The 22,099-nt window shown below is 36.6% G+C and overlaps 1 protein-coding gene across 1 annotated transcript in view; it reads right to left on the bottom strand.

The window, feature by feature from the left end:
- Nucleotides 1–21,210, bottom strand: part of LOC138712083 (ankyrin repeat domain-containing protein 29-like) — a 34,964-nt gene extending 13,754 nt beyond the window's left edge. Inside the window, exons 1-7 of the mRNA XM_069843517.1 lie at nucleotides 21,056–21,210; nucleotides 19,376–19,588; nucleotides 17,060–17,215; nucleotides 12,807–12,916; nucleotides 9,591–9,745; nucleotides 5,916–6,068; nucleotides 1,541–1,654 (exon numbers count right to left, since the gene is read on the bottom strand). Coding sequence (XP_069699618.1) covers nucleotides 1,541–1,654; nucleotides 5,916–6,068; nucleotides 9,591–9,745; nucleotides 12,807–12,916; nucleotides 17,060–17,215; nucleotides 19,376–19,571 — 884 coding nt within the window. The 5' untranslated portion in view covers nucleotides 19,572–19,588; nucleotides 21,056–21,210. The remainder of the gene's footprint in view (nucleotides 1–1,540; nucleotides 1,655–5,915; nucleotides 6,069–9,590; nucleotides 9,746–12,806; nucleotides 12,917–17,059; nucleotides 17,216–19,375; nucleotides 19,589–21,055) is intronic.
- Between the last annotated feature and the right edge of the window lie 889 nt (nucleotides 21,211–22,099).

Raw genomic sequence — 22,099 nt, 5'->3', positions numbered from 1 at the left:
GTGTATATGTATTCAATCTCTCTTTTTTACTCAATTATGTTTATTATTATTTTTAAGTTCATATTTGTATACCGGTATGTATTTTTTCTGTATGTGATTTGATCCTGGTTGAGTGGAAGAGAAGGCCTGATGGCCTTAACTCTGCCAGGGAAAATAAAACTATTATTATTATTATTATGATGTAAATACCATATATATTCGAATAATTCCCGCACTTTTTTTTTTTTTTTTTTTTTTTGCAAAACTGGCAGTTGAAAATTAGGGTGCAGATATTTGCGGCAAGCACTGAGTCAGGTGCGGTGGTTCAGCAGATGTTAATCATGGCTTTAAGAAGTTTATGCTATAGATCTTTTACTGCGAAAGAACAATTCCATACCAGTATTATTGAAGAAGCAGAATAAGTTGGTAACCACACAGCAGGAAGGAAATACAGTGTAGATGAAAGCTGCATACATGATTGATGTAAGAACAAAATGCGACTTGAACAGATCAATGTTAATCGCCGGACATTTGGAGGGCAAAAAGCCAAGTTGCTGGAACTCAAAAAAAGACTTTGTGATTATACAGATGAAAAGAGACAATTTGGTTGTGTCTGATGTACTTCATGCTTATATCACTTGAATTAAAATCAAGAGGGCAACAAATTTACGGTATGAAATGTGAGATGTTCCATTAAAAAAAAAGTAACTTTTTGTTAGTACAAATTTCTGTAACATTCTGTATAATTGCCAACTGCTTCAAACTGTAGGCTATTTTTAGACAGTACACTAAAATATACTAGTTATGGGTGTGTCCCAAAGTTATGGGCTATGCTAATTTCATGTTATTTTTTTGTATGTCTCTTACATAAATAGCAAAGAATTATACTATAGATGCTCAGATGTTTGGATTAACTTGCAGAGCGAGCCCAACAGACTAGAAGATACTTCTGGTTATATCTATCTGTCCTGATGATTGAACTTGTATATGCAGTTCCGAAATATTGGAAATATTAAGTTCCAGAACATGATGAAATAAACAAAGCTTAATTCATCAATCACATTCACCATGAAAGCCTAGAAATTTATATGAATACAGTAGAACCTCTTTTTAACGAATCTCTGAGGGATTACTTTTCTTTTCCTTAAATAGAGGTTTTGCTTAAAAGAGAGTTTACACAAATTGATTGAACCCAGGACCCCCAGTTCCACGCACTGGGTGTTCTACCACTGAGCTACGCCGAGGCTCAATTCACAGCACCAGATCGAATCTTTCTCCTTTGGGGTCCTGGGTCTGATGCCCGGTACCGGAGGAAATTTTTCTCCGTTACAACTAACAATTACATTATTCTTAGGACAATTTGGCTGGTACTTAATAGATTATTCTTAAAAAACGGGAATATTAAAATGGTGTTTTACTGTATTTACGTGCCCAACCATTTATGTATTATTAAGTAGAATAATACCAATTGAAGTAGTTTTTAATATGAAATCTGTCAGAACAAACAAAATCTTCAAGATGAGAGAAGGCTATGAAAACACGAGAATGAGTACATACTCACCGTTCAGTATCAATTGCAAGACAGCACAAACTGCGACTGATATCAGAATCAGGATGTGTGCATTGGGCCAGCACTGCATCTCTGCTGGTTACTTCAAGAAGCTTACCTACTACACTGTAACAAAGACTTATTATTAACACCTGAATATATAAGCAAGAAAAGATATAAAAAAAATGGATACAAATATGTACAAGAACTTGATAAAACATGTACTAAAAACATGCAATTATAAGTGATTTATGTACAATAATCAACAGAAGTACATTGTGTCACAAAAGTCATGATGGGGTTTCGAAGGATTATATTTTTTTAATTAATAGAGGTAGAAATGTAATATTGTAATAATCTCAAAGTTTTTCGTCTGTAATTTTGAGGCACTGAAGGAAACAAAAGACTGTAACAATTGAACAAATGCAATAAGTTTCACTGTTACAATTAATTATACAGTGCATTCGTAGCTCGGCCGGACCGTTATAACATAACCTAAATAATATTGTGACAGCGACGTGAGATTCGAACTCACGACCAGCGTCCCGCAAGAAAGCAGATCGCGCGGGGACAGCGCGCGACGGAGAGAAGTAAGGGGAAAGGGCCTACGCGGCGGGAGAGAGAGAGTGCGCACGCATCTGGTGCTGGTAGAGAGGAGAGGGCTCTGGATTTTTCTGGAGTGCCATCTCTAGAGACGCGTGGAACTTTCGAGGCTACGTCGCTGTGGTTATAAATTACGGACGCGAAGGAACAACAGCAGTTTTCATTTGATTAGTCAGCCAGTCACGTGAGTAAGCCAGAGCAAGCAAGCCAACTTGTGTACCGGAGTTCGACTCGAGTGTGCGTCCGCAACTGTATCAGCATCCGAAGGCCTGAGTTCGAGTGCAGTGGACCGCAGTTGGAGGGACCTGAGTTCGAGTGCAGTGGACCGCAGTTGGAGGGACCTGAGTTCGAGTACAGTGAACTGTCTCTGAAGGTCTGTGGTTCGAGATTCTGTGAACTCGAGTGACTGAGCTAGAAGAGAACTGTGAACTGAGAACTGACAGTTCTGATTTGTAAATAGTGCTTTGTAAATATTAGTTAAGATTAACAGTTCATTGTTGTTCGTAATAGTCCAGGTAAATTGTCATTGCCGTCAGTGAAGTGCTATAACGAATACTGTGTTAAGTGAAAATCCAATTGTTGACGAGAGCGTTTAAGGCGAATTGTAGAAAAGAATTATTGTTGGAAGAATAAAATCCTATTGTTGTGAGTGAAATAAATTTACATTTGGTGTCAGAAGTGGGATGTTTCTTCCCTTGGCGGTGTTCGGAGGTGAAGTTGTACTCCTGCAGTCGTTGAACCCAACGGGCGGTCTGCCCCTCCAGATTCTTGAAGCCCAATAGCCAGGTGAGTGCAGAATGGTCTGTCCTCAGATGGAATTCCTGGCCATACAAATATTTGTGGAAATGTTTCAGGGCTTCCACAATGGCAAGAAGTTCTCTACGCGTCACAATATAAACAAGTGTTAGAAAAGTTTTAATTAGGGATGATAAAATAAACAAGAAAACTTTTATTTAAGGATGATGAAATAAAAAATAAACATGAATAATTTTAAAAGGAACAATTACTGAAAGTAAAATTTTCAAATTTGAATGTTTTAGTGATCTGGCTGAGCTACGAACGCACTGTACAAGATATAAGTCCAAAGAAAAGTGTAACGTATTTTGAGGCTGACAAAATTTTAATCCGTGACTCATATATAAGGTGACCAACTCGCCTGTATTTTCTGAGAACTCCGATATTTCAAATATTTTTGGATCCTCCCAGTTCCTGTATTAGCCTCCTAATTCTCCCATATTTTTCTTTATCAATCAAAATTGCTAGTCTTTAATGCATATAGCCTAGATCATATATATAACAGATAGCTCATCTCTACATTAAAATCGGCAGTACTTTGAACAGAACAACCGCCAGGATCACCACCCGTCTACCGTAAACCAACACGAGATGGCAGTACAGTCGGTAATGCAATTCAAATGGGAATTATGACGTGACTCCTTATGTAACAACTAGGTGGCAGCATAGTAAACCTGACAAAAGTTGTTACCGTCAAAGCCTATAAGGCCGAGCTATCTGGGTATATATATATATATATATATATATATATACACGATCTAGGTATATAGTAAAGCCTGTCAAATATATTTAGATATAAACTGACAATATCGATAGCTTAATAAATATGTATAATATTGCATTTTACAACTTGTAACAAAATAATGTAGACTTGGAAACAAGATTTGAATGCAATTTTTTATTATTAGGTGATTAACTGTTTTAATTTATTATTACATTTCTTCCACCCTGTCTTTTGTTGTCGTCGTCATTTCATCCACTAACCTTGCTCCTCTCTCATTAAAAAATAAAAAAAATTATACTTATAACTCTGTAAATATTGGGAAGCAAGAAGGATGATAACTTCATTGTTAAATCCAGAGCATTAGATACGCACACACATCCCTTCCTCTACGGCACAATTTCCCCTACTTCACATCTATATATATTTATACTTTTAGACTTCACTGCTAACTTTTTCACATTTATACTGGCTATCTATGGCACTATGCCTGTAAATATGGAGTTTTTGGTGTACTGTAAGGAATTCATATAAATTATATAGAAGTTTCGATATTGTTACTTTCATCAAATTAAGGAGGCTTGAATGGGCCGGACATGTCTATCGGATGGAAGGGAACAGAATACCAAAGAAGATCTTAGAAGGGAAAATACATGGTAAAAGACCAATTGGAAGATCCAAAAATAGATGGATAGATGCAGTAACGATCAATTCTCAGGACTATCTCGGAACAACTGCCTGGAGGAGATTAGCACAGGACAGGGACAGTTGTAGGAAGAAAATTGAGGAGGCTAAGGCTCGACTTTGGGCTGTGATGCCATCGTAGTAGTAAGGAATTCATAAGGGACAAGTTTTTCTGGCCTCCTGGCGACCCTACGCAACACGAATTGTAGATTTTCCCCTCAGCTTCTTCCTTTGTCTATACTTTGTCATAGGAAATTCTCTGTGAGAAGTGAAATACATAGTCACTGCAGAAAGTGGCTTGTTTCAGCATCTGTTGAAGTAGACTGATTTGTCTGTAATTTGTTAGTTTTATTCCTTAAATTGTTGTATGAATTAATACTTAAGCTTAGAAATACATTTTATCTTTATTCTTTGTTAGGCACTGCTTCACTCTTTCATACTTATTTTGGTTTCCTCACCTACACCTCAACCTAACCTGAACCTTTCATGTTGATAAGACATCAAAGTTATATGTCTGGAAATGTAAATGAATATAACAGTAATAAGTATTATCCAGTATTTCAACTTCATTATGTTCATTAATATTTTATATATAATTTTATTATGTCTGCTGAGTTAACTCTGTGGTAGCGTGTCTGTCTCCACACTAGCTGGCCTGGGTTCAATTCCCGGGGGAGTCAGAAATTTTCATGTAAAATTTCTACCTCGGGACTATAGTCATGGCGCTGTTATTCTCAGCATGACTCCTCCTCTTTGCTTATGTTTTAGGAAGTGAAGGCTCTATAAAGTCTAGGTAGGTAGTATCGTTCGCCATTTTTGTTCTTTCGTTGCCGAGCTACCACATGAGGAATCTATTTGCCACACCATTAAACATTATCATGTCATAGCTCCTATGATAATAAATCAAACACACTGTAATTCAGCAAATAATTGAACGGCAAATAATGTCCTCGTGTGCTTTCTGCAAACGCCAACGAAAGAGCTAAAATGGCAGTCGATTATATTAAGTATTTATCGAGCCTTAGGAAATTCATAACATCTTCATCAGCGAATCACAAGACGCACACGTTTAAATGTAGCCGACCTGCAACGGGATTGGCTGCTGGAAATAAGAGTGACAGGACTATAGGAGAGATGGTGGTGCACAACTTCTAATAACTAGATTGTGCACCAATATGCCTGGGTTAAATCCCAAATCTCTCCGCAGTGCACATGAAGAGAACATGTCACGGTTGATAGTGATTCGTCCATTGGACAGGGACGTTAAGCCTGCCAGACCCCTTGGTGCTATTCGACAGGAGTAGGCTATGTATGAGCATCGGGTTTCCCTTCTCCCTTTATCTTCATCATCTTCACTCGTTTCAGACACTACACTTACACGAACACTCACCCTAGTACACGACATAACTCTCCACAGATACACATCATGTACAGCACGGCCCCCTGAAGTGGTGTACAACTAGAAAATAGGTCACATAAAGTGAAGTGGGTAGACATTGGATACATACATAATTTTATTATGGTTAACTGCTTATACCTTAACGTGAAAGAAAATAGAAAGCATACATGAAAACAAAAACTTGCCTAGCATTTCCTGAATGGATGGCAAGATGAAGTGCCATTGTGTGATCATTAGCTGCTAAGTCAGGGTTAGCACCTCGATTCAACAGCTCCTCCACGATTGTCAAGCTTCCGGACTGAGCTGCAAGCATGAGTGGTGTAGCTCCATCTACTGCCCTGTGAAATATGATTAACAAGTCAATTATAGCACTTTTGTAATAAACATGTATGTATGAATGAGGTTATTTAGAACAGACAGATTTTACAAGCTATATTAATAGTCAATAACATCTATAAATCGAAAGAAGAATTAAAAATAGTTTTCATTCACTACAATATTGTATGATATAGGTGAAATAAGCCTAAAATGATATACCATTTTGTTTTTGGTCTATAATCATGGTCTGAATGAGGATTGTTACATTATTTTATGTAAAACATTTGCCTCATGTAGTTATCTCCTGTTCTTATGTCAATGTTTTTACGTTACTATAAATCATGATACGAGGTTCACTCCAAAAGTTGTTGTTGTTGGTTTCTAATGCCAGGCGTTTGACAATAAAGTCATTTGACCTCTTGCACTCCAATATTTTTCAAAGATATCGTCATGGTTAGCCACTGAAGCACAGATTTTGAAAAATGGCAAGTTGTAGCCGATTTAAGTGAACACCATATTTTAACGTTTTGGTGGCTACTTCATTCACACACAACCCCCAGAATGTCTGGAGGACCACACCTGCTGTTGGTCGACGGGTCCATTGGACCTAGCTGGGAGATCTTGTTGATCACCAGCTTTCCCTCCTTAAGCCACTGGAGGACGATTTTAGTGCCATAGCAGGTCAGCACTAGGAACAGAAAAGTAGAAAGAGGAGGAAGGAAAGGGAAATGAACCCCTAGGCCTCGAATGCTCTAATGCCGTCAGGGTCGAAGAAAGTAAGAGTTCAGTCAGAGGACTGGATAGGAAAGGGTAAAGAGGGAATTAGGTATTGGTTAGAGGAAAATTATCCCAATTCAGTCATTAACTCATCAAGCTGACCAGTGCTAATTGATGAGTAGCCCCTCCCTTTAGTTCAGCTTGTAAAATTATGCTTACTAACAGCTGCACCACGGGAAGGTAGGGATGGGACATTGGGTATTTGTCCAGGTTGGTTCCTTAAAGCCTTCAATGGGAAGGATTAATGGCTCTCCCCCCTGTATCCGACAGATACCCTTTTTCAGCCAAGTAAAAAGTAATGCACAACATTTATTTACAAATTGCATTTTTATCCTACAGCTTTGATATTTTAACAGAATGTAGATACATCCTTTACGAACAAAATGCCACTTTTCCACAAAATCCCCGCCCCTTTCAACTGCTTTATGCCACCTTGGAACAAGTGCCTGTATACCTGCACAGTAAAAGTCTGGACCAACACGTCTGAGCCACTCTTTAGCAGCGTGCACGAGGGAGTCATCATCTTCTAACCTTGTTCCGTGAAGGGATCCCTTCAGTTTATCAAAGAGATGGTAATAGCATGGTGTCAAATCAGGACTGAAAGACGGATGTTTCAGTGATGTCCAAGTTTTCTGATCTGTTCTTGGTCTTGTGACTGACATGTGGCCATGCGTTGTCATGCAATAGCAGAACATCCTCACGACTCAGTCAAGCTTGAAGTTTCGTGAGAGATGCCACATACTCGTCAGAATTAATGATGGTTCTGTGTGGCATGATGTCCACAACCAAGAGTCCTTCTGAATAAAAAAACACAATAACCATAACTTTTCCTGCAGAATGCGCAGTTTTCAATTTCTTTTTCTTTGGTGAATTTGCATGATGCCACTCCATTGCCTGCCTTTTTGTCTCTGGTTCAAAATGGTAGAGCCAAGTTTCATCTCCTGTCACAATTCTTGCAAGAATGTCATCTCCACAATTCTCATACTGGTCCAAAGTTTGCTGCTCAGTTCTTCGGGTTTCTTTGTGGGCTTCTGTCAACATCCTCAGAACCCACCTGGCACAACAAACCGGTCAGGGCAAGTTACCTGACTGAGGTTGTTTCTGGGGTTTCCCTTAACCCAATATGAGCAAATGCTGGGTAACTTTCGGTCCTGGACCCCAGACTCATTTCACTGGCATTACAACCTTCTTTTCATTCATACACTAAATAACCTGAAATGTTGATACAGTGTCGTAAAAAAAAACAATAAAAAATAACCACTTTCATGTGCTAATAAAACTAAGTTGTATATTACCCAGTTGACTAGTTTCAGCTTTGTTTCAGCCATTCTGATCATATTCTAACCTATTCTATGATACTTTCTTCTAAAATTTTGAGTACCATGATCTTTGTGATGAAGTATCTTCCATGAAATTTTGTGTGATTCAAATTTTCAAAATTATAGTTTCTTAAATGGCTAACATTATCTCCATCTAGCTCTTGATTTTCGAGCAGTTCCAAATGTAACAATTCTGCGTCGAAACGTTCCGCCATTTTGTATTACAACTAGTGAACCATTAAAAATTTAAAGACGGAAATTTCTATCACTAAACTAATGATAGCTTTACTAGTTTGTTAGAGCTAAAAATGTTTGGTGAGATATAAAAATAATTTAATGAATCAGTAAATAAATAATGAATCATTAAAAACATAGTGAAGCTTGGTGAAACCGGCTATAAGTCTTTCAATTAAAAACCTCAGTCATACATTGGTCATGGATAAATATTTAATAGGATGCGAAACTGTGGTCAGCACCATCTGGCAGTGGGGGGCTGAAATAAGATGATCAGTGCCCAACGTCGTAGGTGGTGAACATTAGAACTACGTGTTGGGTACATTACCCAGAGTTCTCTATTTATCCGTTGGAGATACTGCTTGAGGACTCGACGAGGAGCCAAGATGGCAGAGAGAAACTTGCTAATAAGTGAACATAAAGTGATATTACGACTGCATGTTAAAAAGTGATGTTTATAGACGTTGTAAAAAATAATGTTGTTGAATGTATTGTAAAGTAATAGTAATATAATAAATTGAACTATCTAAGTAGTTCTTGCAGACTTTTCAATTGCACTGTACAATAAATACACAAAGAATACAATCCCAATTATCTAACCTTTTGCTTTATTTTTTTTGTCTGTGTAAAATAGATCGTATCTTTTATCTTTCTGTTGGCTCCGGTAAGAATTTTCAGTAGAAGCTGCTGTGAGGAATAAAAATGTAAATGTTTTATTTTAAATTGGGTTAGTTCTGAATATCTATGAAGGTGGGAGGGATTACTTTCTGCACAATTTTAACATTTTCGTTACCAGGTGCACTGCTAAATGCATGGAGTAATTACTCTTTTCGCTACTTGTTGTGCTGCTAGATGTAGGTGGCAGCAAGATCATTTTCTACAACAGCACCTCTAGTATGTGTTACGGGAAACTCGGTAAGTTTCACATCCTATTATATATTCATCCATGCACTGGTCGTGAACTGCAACTCTTCGCTGATTTTAGACAATGAAGCCACTTCTCCCTCAACCTCCAAGAAATAATGTAAGTCCATACTCACTAGCATTCTACTGTTACAGGAAACTTAATTCCTCTTCATTTATTAGTGTATATTTATTGGCATATTCTGCACTTTTTAAGGGCACAATTGCATGTGTATTTAGTAGTTCTTTAAGGCATGAACTTCTGGCCTTACTCATGACTTAGAGTATCCTGATTCATATGACACGTACCTTGTATCAAGAGAAGCAGATACAGCTAAGATGGGTCTCACTACATTCCAATCACCGAGCTCTGTAGCAAAGAACAGAGGAGTCCGACCACATTCATCCTGGATGGTGATATCAGCCCCACTGTTGATCAGGAAACTGACAAGTCCTTCATTTCCCTGAATAAAAATTGTAATTATTTAATATGAAACCACACCACATGACTTAAAATATTATAAATATTTTTAACCTGTATAACTACTCATAACCTTTTCCAAACGCGAAAAATTTCAACAGGGAGAAACAGAGAGAGTACTTAAATATTCTGGTTGCCATATGATAATCATGGCACCACTATGGTAAACTCTTCTATAAATGCATATAGAAGGGATATAAACAGAGACCTGAAAATTTCGCATCTGCGAAATCCGCGAATTTTTAAATTGTGCAGTAGAAAGTATTTTTTTTCATTTGTAAGGTGATTTAGCATGATTTTCTAGCAGAATTGAAAGTGCGAAAAAATACGAATTTCCTATCAAATTGCGAAATCACGAGAAAAATACTATTTAATAGCGATTTCAGTAAAATGGTATTTTTCAAGCGAAAAGCACATTATATATACGGGCTATTCCATCTCAAATCGACCGAAATATAGAGAAAATTTACCTTGCAATTTTTAAATACAATGAAACTTTTTCTGTCTGTTGACAACTGTGATACAATGCTTTGTGCAAAGTTTGAGGCATCAGAACTTCATAGTGTTTAAATTTAAAATATTTAAATTTATCGTATTTTCATAAAATTAGCAACTTTAAACTGTTGTGACTCCGAAACCCTTTCACCCAGTGATCAAAATCATGGTTTATTTTGGTGCTGAGAAGTTAAAGTTTATATTGACATGTAAACAATTTTTCTTACTTTTTATGGAAATGGAGAAATTTAGATTTTTCTTCATTAAGACGCCTTTGGCCACGAAAAAATATTTTTTAAATATATGGTTAGATTCCGCATTGAAAGTACAAATAAACACATATTTTTTACTGGTGCACCGTTGATAAGAAAGTATTGAAAATATCAAATAAAGAAAATAAATAGTAGGAGCGTGAACTAACCAGCTGACTGTGAGGCGGAAGCTAACCTAGGCAAGCAAGGCCAGAAGACATAAACACGTGATGTTTCGTCTAGTAGCGCATAGCTGGGCTAGCTTTATCACAAGTTTTCATAAACACAGGAGTACAATGATGCCCAACGCTCGCTTATCTTCATCTCTCGGCCAGTTCGTGCGGTACTGTGCCGTTCAAGTCCAGGTGTGTGAATATAATTTATTTAATACCCTCGAAACTTATTGCCGAGCCACTAAGCAAACAATGCCCAATCCCTCTTAATAATGCAAGGTTTTTTCTCAATATTTTTTACATTTTTACAAATGGGCAAAAAGCCTAAAAGTAAGTAAAATCAGATTATCTGTCTCTCTGTATACAATAAAAATAAGGATTACTTCTTAACATAACCTACTAAATGTCAGCTTCAAAATGAGCTCCCATTCAATGTTCTACAGTAAATGGTTTCAGAGTTCTGAGTGCTGAAAGAGGCTTGTTTTTATAAAATACGCTAAATTTGTCGCTCAATAGTACGAAAACCGTTTGACTTTCGATAGTATGTTTTTGAAAATGCACTCTCCTCAGCACATTGTATAAATAAGGAAAAAATTAGAGTATTAAAAAAATGGGAGGTTTTTTACTGATCGATTTCACATGGAATAGCCCATATACAGAAATTAAAGGCACTTTTTAAATACTCGAAATATGCCGATCGAATATCTCTTTATAAATTACACTGAACAACAAATTTTCATTGAAAGTGTGTAAACTGCATCAAATTGGGGTTTTCATATTCATTTGAGCATAAAATGATAAAATATCACCATCCACAAAAATACTTAGCTCTAGTTTCTTAAGTAAGTCATCCGCATCTTTTTAACAAAGTACTCACTAAATAAATGTACTTATAATCCAAGAACTAGTCAAACCAATAAATTTTTAAGTAAATAATTACTTGAATTGTGTAATATTATAGGCATTGACAAATTCCAGTGTCATCTACAAATACAAACATAAAATATTAGGAGTAACATCGAAATAATACAACATAACATATGTTGTTGTTTTCTAATGCCAGGCGTTTGACAATAAAGTCATTTGACCTCTTGCACTCCAATATTTTTCAAAGAGTTAAATGGCAAGTTGTAGCCGATTTAAGTGAACACCATATTTTAACGTTTTGGTGGCTACTTCATTCACACACAACCCCCAGAATGTCTGGAGGACCACACCTGCTGTTGGTCGACGGGTCCATTGGACCTAGCTGGGAGATCTTGTTGATCACCAGCTTTCCCTCCTTAAGCCACTGGAGGACGGTTTTAGTGCCATAGCAGGTCAGCACTAGGAACAGAAAAGTAGGAAGGGTAGGAAGGAAAGTGAAATGAACCCCTAGGCCTCGAATGCTCTAATACTGTCGGGGTCGAAGAAAGTAAGAGTTCAGTCAGAGGACTGGATAGGAAAGGGTAAAGAGGGAATTAGGTATTGAATAGAGGAAAATTATACCAAATTCAGTCATTAACTCATCAAGCAGACCAGTGTTAATTGATGAGTAGCCCCTCCCTTTAGTTCAGCTCGTAAAATTATGCTTACTAACAGCTGCACCACGGGAAGGTAGGGATGGGACATTGGGTATTTGTCCAGGTTGATTCCTTAAAGCCTTCAATGGGAAGGATTAATGGCTCTCCCCCCTGTATTCGACAGATACCCTTTTGCAGCCACAACATAACATATAACATACATGAATGAAGACACTATTGTCTTTATTTATTCTAAAAGCAATTCATACAAAGCAAGAAATATAAATATCAACCAATCGAAAATATAAACGTATAAAAGATCGGAAATTTGAATGTCCTTATTTATATATGGTCGTGGATTGTCCTGTAGAGATGTTTGGCTGGAACGAAACCATGTACACCAATCCTTTACAGCTGATTTCCCTAAGCATGTCTCTCCATATAGTGCAACAATGGATTTGCAAATACACAACCTGCTTTAATGAAATTCCGAATGTAGAAAACATTTCTGTACAAGGTATGGTTATACCAGTGTAAAAAATTACACAAAAGAAGGGGGAGAAATATGATGTCTTCCAAGTATTTATTTTCTCGCTCATAATGAGGAAACTGGTTATACTTACTGCAGATATAGCGCAATGCAGAGGTGTAGAATTATTGAAGTCCCTTGCATTCACAAACGCTCCAAACTCAATTAACAATTCTGCCAAATTTTGCAATCCATGCCTACAAACTGGAACACACAATTGTTAACCTTCAATAATAAGACAGAGCTTATGTAATATGAAAATGAAGTTCACATTAATATATGGGTGAATATTCTGAAATGGGTAAATGTATTTCGTGGCTGATTTAAGAGTTTCTTGAAAATGTTAACTGATTACTTTTGCGTTTAATTAACTAACTCTCACATGTTTTAGTTGGAAACAAAGTATAAAAGGTTTAATTTTAAATTTTATAATTAAACAATAACGTCAAAATGTAACTACGGTCCCTATGGCCCCAACTACATTTTACTCTGTTTTACTAAGTTTTTCTCGGAATGTTTCAATTTGATTTTATTTCCTCGGCCAAGATTATAAAAATAAATAGTTAAAAATACTTATGAAAGACAGGAATTGTTGTTTGTTTAATTCTGAAAGGACACAACTTTAACATAAAGTTTGTCTCCAAAAATTTCGTAACGCCGGACCCTCGAAATAAAAGAGCTACACAAAAGACAATTTTGCTTCATGTGGTAAATTTTAACGGTTGGTAGTGATGAGAGGTCAACATGGTGCCAGTTGAAAAACTTTTCGTCCATTGTCGTAATTTATTTTATTGAAAAATGCAAAATTCATCACTGATGACTGAATGTTATGTTTTCTATTGGTAACACCGGTCCCAGGTGGCATTAAATATAGTTCGTATATATTAAACTTTCGTAGTATATGCAAAACATTTCAATATTTGTCGACTAAAAAATCTAACCTCCATGATATTTTTAACGATTTATTTTGTCAGAACTATTGCGGAAATTATACTAATTTGTAACAAGGGTCCCTGTAACGTCGGTCCCTTTATTGTGGGACCGAGGTTTCATTTAACATACAATTATTAAATACTGGTGGATAAAGTAACTTCGAATATTATTTCATGTGATTGTTTATAGGAAAGAAAAAAAGTCTGATGATGAAAGTAGGAAATATGAAAGGGAGAAGATACGTAGGCAGAGGGCAAATATGACTGAAGAGGAGTTGCAGAAAAAAAGGGACTATGGCAAAGAATATAAAAAAAAAGAAAGAAAATAGCAGATATGACTGATCGTGAAAAAAGAAATGTTCGAAGACAAGTGAAATCTGAAGTACAGAAGTTTAGAAGATACCTTAAACAATGGGCTGTAAGGGAAAGATAACAACAATCCCTTGGTTTTTTTTTAAATTAGAAAATGTCACATAAAAATTTTTTTAAGCTCAACTGATACCAGAATCTTCAATAATAGGAGCAAATGTAACTAATGTGAGAAAAAAAGTACACAATTTAATATAATATATTTTTTACAGTTTTGTTATTCATATTTGCCTATTTCAGAATATTCACCCATATATTGTATTGCATTGTATTTATTAACATTCCATGGTTTTCCACAGCTAGAAGCTGTGCACATTCACAAGATACGATGCAATATTATCATAAGGAATATGGCTGAGCTAACAATGTATTACCAAGCATAAGTTTGTCTCCTAACAAAAATATAATTCCTGAGTATCCAAGGAAAAGTGCAGTTGCATCCTTTCCATTACTCACAGGACATGACTGTTTGCCAAAGCACTCGAACAAAACTGGAATTATTTCTTCACCACTTTGTCCATTGTGCAGTATTCAGAAAAAATGGATCAGAATCATCCTCAGCAATGTCCAGCCCTTTCCTCTAAACACACTGAATGTGAGAAATATTGAACAGCAAGAAAGTTAATGACTTTATTGTCAAAAACTCATCATTAGTTAAAAACATTATAGGCTTATGTAAATAGGTTAGATAGAGAAAATTTGGAAAACATCAATAAAACCACAACAGAAAATGAAGTTTCGCTTGCAAAGTAATTTTAATTAAATTAGTACTAAACAATTATACTATTGGTAATTGTTTTCTTTCTGAACCTTCGCCCTCAACCTCACCCCCACCCTGATGATGATGATGATGATGATGATGATGATGATGATGATATATGTAGCCTACACCCTAAACCTGTAAAGTACTACTCATACAATAATAATAATAATAATAATAATAATAATAATAATAATAATAATAATAATAATAGTAATAATAATAATAATAATAATAATAATAATAATAATAATAATAATGATTTATTTTAGCTGGCAGAGTTAAGGCCGTAAGGCCTTCTCTTCCACTCAATCAGCAAAAAGTGTATATACATATGCATGAACTTACAAAAAATTCAACAATTTGATTAAGTGAGAGTTACATGTATACAAGAGTTATTTACGAATTAAACAACAAAATACTATGAACTATTAATTAGACACTGAAATAAACTGTGTAGCAGAATTAAACTAAAATACATAGAATGTTAATATATTTCAAATAATATTAGATAATAGAAAGAGATTATTATGAGACAATTTTGAAAATACAGCACTATCAGGATGATGTCTAAAGAATGAAGTAACAATGTAGTCAGTGATAGTTTAAATCAGTAAGATTGGAGTGAAATGCTAATAAGGTTATCCTTTAAGCTGTTTTTAAAGGTGTTTATTGTCTTGCAGCCCCTAATGACACATTAAAAGAAACTCATCATATTTCCTGAAAACTGATCTTGATAATTAAGGAGCGGATTCCTATGTAATTAAATATTATTTTTGCGTGTGATAAAACACAATTAACAAAGTTAAAAATTCAGAACATGAAGTTTCAAGTTTAAAACCCGAATTTTATTTCACATAAAAACACATATTTTCACAAAAAAATTATGTAAATACATATTTTCAGGAAATCTATTATAAACACATAAATCTTGGAGTATTTTTACTTAAATAATTTTTTTACAAGAACTTTTGAATATTTTAAAACTAAATCAATTATGTCACTCAGAAGTACGTTATCTTTTTAAGAATTCTTGGTTGCTTCGTGTTTCTAAGCGCTGTGTGGTGTATCCGTGATCCATTTTCGTAATAGTATCGCCTCAAGTTCTGAGAACTGCTAGGCAGCATATCAGTGTTATTATTAGAGAATAAATTAACATGGACAATGAGGAGAGAACTTGCAACACATAATTAGGAATGTTTATTGTTGCTGAAGATGATTTCATTCCACACTTTGTTTGTAAAACACAACAGATAAGAGTTCGGGTATTAATATTATTTAATTTAAACAAATCTCTTGCCTCTCGCTTATGTCTATCAAGTAAGCCTTACTTAGTAAGGCAATATGTCTTGTTGTGATTCCCTGTTATCGGGCTTCGTCAATCGATATCCTTCAAGATATACTGAAAGATGGTTATTTAAAAAACGATTTGGCTTTCCTATTAGCAAATTTAAGTTTTTTGTGTGACACTATAAAAAAAACTCGAAACATCCAAAAACCTGTTGTCTGAAACAGGGAGGTGCGTGCCGTGGAAATTAAACTAGACTCGCTACCAGGTTCAGAAGTACAAGTACTAAGGGACAAATTCCAGAATGTGTTTGAGAAAAACAGTGGATATTAGAAATGTGTAAAGTTGTTCAAGTATGGAGGATGTGCCTGTAGGTGAAATTGATGGTGTGTTTGTGACATTCCTCTCTTTAAATATGCACGTCTAACGTCCTGTGATGTGGAAAGATCGTTTTCACAGTATAAGTCGTTGTTCAGAGATAATCGGCATGCATTTGTGATGGAGAATTTGGAGATGACCTTTGTTGTTTACTGCAATTCTCGACCAACTACTAGCACTCAAGTGTGGTTGGTGAGTACCTAGTAACATTTCTTTTCAAGCTAAGTAAGGTCTTTCTGTCATATTTAAAAAAATATATTTTTTTTTTATTTTTAGCAAATATTTTTGTAAATTTTAGCACATAAAAAATAAATATATTTAAATTTTTAGCACATAAAAATCCGCTCCCTACTGATAATATTGGCGATCCAGATATTTGGTATTCAGATAATTAGAGTTCTACTAAACTTTGTGTTAAAATTAGTTGCTGTACTACTGTGAATTTTGAAACCTTTCCATTTATTCTCAATGTCTTTGAGAAGAAAAAAAGATTTGTAAAAATTCAGGGAGGGGCGAGGACCATGAAATTTGAAGGGCTTACAAAGGGAGAACGAACTAGAAAAGGTTGTAAACCACTGCTTTAAACAAGCTACAATTTCTGAAGGAGGATTTAAAAATACCTTCATGTAGTGGTGTATGGTCCTCATTATTTCCTAAAGTAACATTTGCTCCATGAGTAATCAGAAGTAATACAACCTCGTAACTGCACTGATAGATGCAGGCCAACATAAGAGGTGTCTCCCCTTCCATGGTTGTTCTATTCACACTTCTGCGTCCTGCAATCATTAAAATAAAATCTGTAAAATCACTAAGATTAACTCCGTATGTAGATAAAATTATTGGGGACCATCAGCGTAGTTTTTAGGTGTAATAGATCGACTATTGATCAGAATTTTTTGTATTCGACAGACATTGGAGAAAAACTGGGAGTATAAGGGTACAGTACATCAGTTATTAATAGATTTCAAAAAGGCATATGACTCAGTTAAGAGAGAAGTTTTATACAATATTGTGGCGCCGTGCTGGAAGATTCTGGTCGCATCTGGTTCCGTGCGCATCTAGCAAGAAGGAGGTGTGAGGAAACACGAACCCCTGACGCTAGCCGCAGCACAGAGTAAGGGGAGGGGGGGGGGAGAAAAGCTACGGTAATTGGGCGGAAGCAAGAAAGTATCTGGAAGCACATCTCTCTCGAAAATTCCGAAAGCCAAGCGAATCGAAGTTCGATGTGAAGTTATGGTGTAATAAATAAAAGCGCTAGAAATCTTTGGAAGTTAGTTAGTCTTCAGTCAATCTACAATTGCGTCTTCGAGCGAGCAAGGAAGCCAGTCTTCGAGAGCATCTGAAAGACCGGAGTTCGACGTGCAGTGGAACCGCACCTGGAAGACTTGGGTTCGACGGGCAGTGAAACCACATCTGGAAGACGGGTTCGACGTGCAGTGAACTTGAGTCCGTAACTGTGGCAGTGTCCAGGCGAGCGCGACGTAGTTCGGAAGACCTGAGTTCGATGTGCAGTGAACTTGAACAGTGAGCTAGAAGAACTAGCCAAGGCAAGTGAACTGTGAACTGAGAACTGACAGTTTTGTTCTGCACATAGTGCATTGTGAACATTAATTGAAATTAGGAGTACATTGTTGTTCTTTTCAATAATACACGTCGTGTATTGCCATTGTCGTCATATGGAGTGCAATAACGACTGTTGTGTTGCTGTATTGAGTGGAATACCCATTGTTGTAGGTTGAATTATTAAGAATAAAAGTCACATTGTTATCGGGTGCGTGGTGATTAAAGGGAATAAAAGTTACAATATTCTTATTGAATTTGGTATTCCCAAGAAACTAGTTTGATTAATTAAATTGTGTCTTAGTGAAACTTATAGCAGAGTCCGTATAGGCCAATTTCTATCTGATGCTTTTCCAATTCACTGCAGGCTAAAGCAAGGAGATGCACTGTCACCTTTACTTTTTAACTTTGCTCTAGAAAATGCCATTAGGAAAGTCCAGGACAATAGAGAGGGTTTGGAATTGAACGAGTTACATCGGCTTCTTGTCTATGCGAATGAAGTGAATATGTTAAGTGAAAATCCACAAACGATTGGGAAAAACCGGAAATTTTACTTGAAGCAAATAAACCGATAGGTCTTGAAGTAGTATATATCCCGAAAAGATAAAATAGCCTATATGATTGTCGGAAATATAAAAATTCGAAATTTATCCTTCAAAGAGGTGGAAAAATTCAAATATCTTGGAGCAACAGTAACAAATATAAATAACACTCGTGAGGAAATTAAACACAGAATAAATATGGGAAATGCTGGTTATTAATTGGTTGAGAAGCTTTTTTCATGTAGTCTGCTGTCAAAAAAATCTGAAAGTTAAAATTTATAACACAGTTATATTACCGATTGTTCTGTATGGTTGTGAAACTTGGGCTCTCACTTTGAGGGAGGAACAGAGATTAAGATGCTTAGGAAAATATTTGAAGCTAAGAGGAATGAAGAAAGTTAACTTACACAATGCAGAACTGCATGCATTGTATTCTTCACCTGACATAATTAGGAACATTAAATTCAGACGTTTGAGATGGGCAGGGTATGTAGTAAGTATGGGCGAATCCAGTAAATGCATATAGTGTGTTAGTTGGGAGACCGAGGGAAAAAGACCTTTGGGAAGGCCAAGACGTAGATGAGAGGGTAATATTAAAATGGATTTGAGGAAGATGGGACATGATGATAAGGGACTGGATTAATCTTGCACAGGATAGGGACCGATGGCGGGCTTATGTGAGGGAGGCAATGAACCTGCAGGTTCCTTAAAAGCCATAAATAAGTAAGTATGTTTCAAGGAGTTACATACATCTTCACCATTAAAAATTTATACTATACATACTGTACTTAGTATTAAACATTTTCCTAAATAATAAATCATATAGCTACAAACCTCGCCTTAATAGCAGACGGAGGCAATTGATATGATCTCCTGCTGCGGCTTCATGAATTGGTGTCCATCCTCTGTTGTCTCCAAGATCTACACGTCGACCATTTCTTAATAATCGTTCCACAAGTGCCTCATCTCCTATGCGGGCAGCAACTCCTAGGTTAGATGCTGCTAATGGATTAGCTTCATTGAACTGCATACTGGTAGCAGTGCACACTAAGAATATGCAACAAATGCAATTATTGGTTTACTCTGTCCAACATAAATAATATACATGTAAGAAAATTGCAAATATTGAAAATATTTCAAATATAGGTAAATCTGTAGAACAGGCCTGCCTTTCGCATGTAGGGTACCGATTTTTTGCATTTACTTAAGTTTCTTACATTTATGGCACAGAGAGACGAATGGGGTTATGGGTGGAGAACATAGGTAGTAGGTATGCTGTCAGCTTATTTTGAGACGTCCTATCCAGATTCGTCTTGACTAGATTTAAATGCCTATGTTCACTATAATTGTACCTATTTAGTCATCCATCTGTAGTAAATGCCAAGAGCGGGAGAACATAGTAAAGTATTTGATTTATCAGTGAATCCTGCGCAGTGGAAAGATGAGAAAAATTTCTGTATACAGATACCTCACTGACAAAATACTAAAAAGAGCAGAGTTATCTGTGTTTGTTGACGGTGCATCATGTTTATGAAAAAGCCACTTTCCAGTGTCAATAATAGTACCGATACTTTCCCTGGACCAGAAATACAATAGGCCAAAGTAGGCCTATTAGAGGTCGACTGTGACAAGTGATAAAACTTCGATATCTACCCATACTACACACGGAAGAGAAAATGTATTTAAATCATTAAAATCTTTGGTGAAACGAACGTTGAGCGACTTCCGCCGATTTTGGAATAGACACCGACGCACTTGAACTGCCAATAAAGAAAACAAAAAATCACACTCAATCGCTTTCACCTTCATCTTGACGGGATAATAAAAGCCTAACCTAACCTAAGTGCGTCGGTGTCCATTCCAAAATCGGCGTTAGTCGCTCAACACTCGTTCAACCAAATCTTTTCACATTCTTCGCCCTCATGTCACTTAAATATCCCCTCAACTAACCCACTACTAACATTGTTGCAAAAAATCTCGATTTCATATCACTTATTATATATATATATATATATATATATATATATATATATATATATAGTTTGAAACCATCTAACCCATAACGAAACACAAGCCACCCGCGTGGTTCAGTCTGTTAAGGCGCTTGCCTGCCGGTCTGAAGTTGCGCTCGAGCGCGGGTTCGATCCCCGCTTGGGCTATTACCTGGTTGGATTGCTTCCGATGTTTTACCCAACCGTAAAGTGAATGTCAGGTAATCTGTGGCGAATCCTAGTCAAATATCATCTCGCTATCACCAAACTCATCGACACTAAATAACCTAGTGGGAGTTGATACAGCGTCGTAAAATAACCAACTTAAAAAAAAAACGAAACGCAAATCAGACGTCAGTCTCGTGTAAGGTGTGGGGAGCCGGGATACATCGAAAATTGGGTTGGTTAGATGAGGGGCTGGTAAATGCAGAAACGCATTTCCGTCCATCATACCACCACTAGTAGTGAGGGTAAAAGTTGCGTGGCCAGAATGTAATTTGTATGGATCTTACAGAAAACTTACATTTTATTCATCCGTCCAGTCTATTCTGTCGGCTCTAATAATGCAAATGTAAACAGCAAGTGAACCTATACGCTTTCGAGCTTTGTTATTGTCTGAATATATTTAACAACACAGCTCTAAACACTCTAAACGTCAAATACCACGACCACCATTACGTCACATTCAGCGTTGCCATTGTTGCCAACCACAGATAACACACAGAGGATTGCCAACCGTAAGGCTTGACTAGATCGCACAAATTATCGTACTTTTGAAAATTAAATTATGATTTATTTAACGACGATCGCGGTTCGCAACTGCAGAAGTTATTTCAGCGTCGCCGGTGTGTGGAATTTTGTCCCGCAGGACATGCCAGTAAATCTACTGACATGAGCCTTTCGCACTTAAACACACTTAAATGCCATCGACCTCGGCCGAGATCGAACGCGCAACCTCTAGCATAGAAGGCCAGCGCTATACCAACTAAGCTACCGATTGTGATTCGTACTTTCGATTGGAGGATCGTACACATAATAGAAAATAGGTCTATTTTGATTATTTTACCTAAACTCCCTCCACAATGTTTTATTTAAACGATTTTTTTTTAATTCTTGCAAGGAAATAATTGCTAAAAATTAAATATCATCGTATAAAATGTCTCCACAACTTGGGAGGATCCTCAGAAGGATCAACAACAGGAGAAATCATAGACAAATACAAAACACAGAAAGTATTGATGTCAATAAAAAAAAATGGCTCAGTTGGTAGAGCAGCTGGCTACGGACTGGATGGTCCGAGGTTCGATCCCGAGTGGTGACGGAATTTTTCTAGTTGCCAAACTTTCAGAACGGCCCTCCGAGGTTCACTCAGCCTCCTATAAAATTGAGTACTGGGTCTTTCCCGGGGGTAAAAGGCACAACCTCATTCTAATGCCGAGGTCATGGAAAGCATGGGGCTCTACCTCCATGCTCCCCAAGTGCCTTCATGGCATGTGACGGGGATATCTTTACCTTTACCTATATATTAAGGAGACCATACAAACAGCTGAAAATGAAATACTAGGGA

The sequence above is a fragment of the Periplaneta americana genome, chromosome 1 (assembly GCF_040183065.1).
Source record: "Periplaneta americana isolate PAMFEO1 chromosome 1, P.americana_PAMFEO1_priV1, whole genome shotgun sequence".
Classification (NCBI taxonomy): domain Eukaryota; kingdom Metazoa; phylum Arthropoda; class Insecta; order Blattodea; family Blattidae; genus Periplaneta; species Periplaneta americana.
This window is presented reverse-complemented; position numbering and strand designations above follow the sequence as displayed.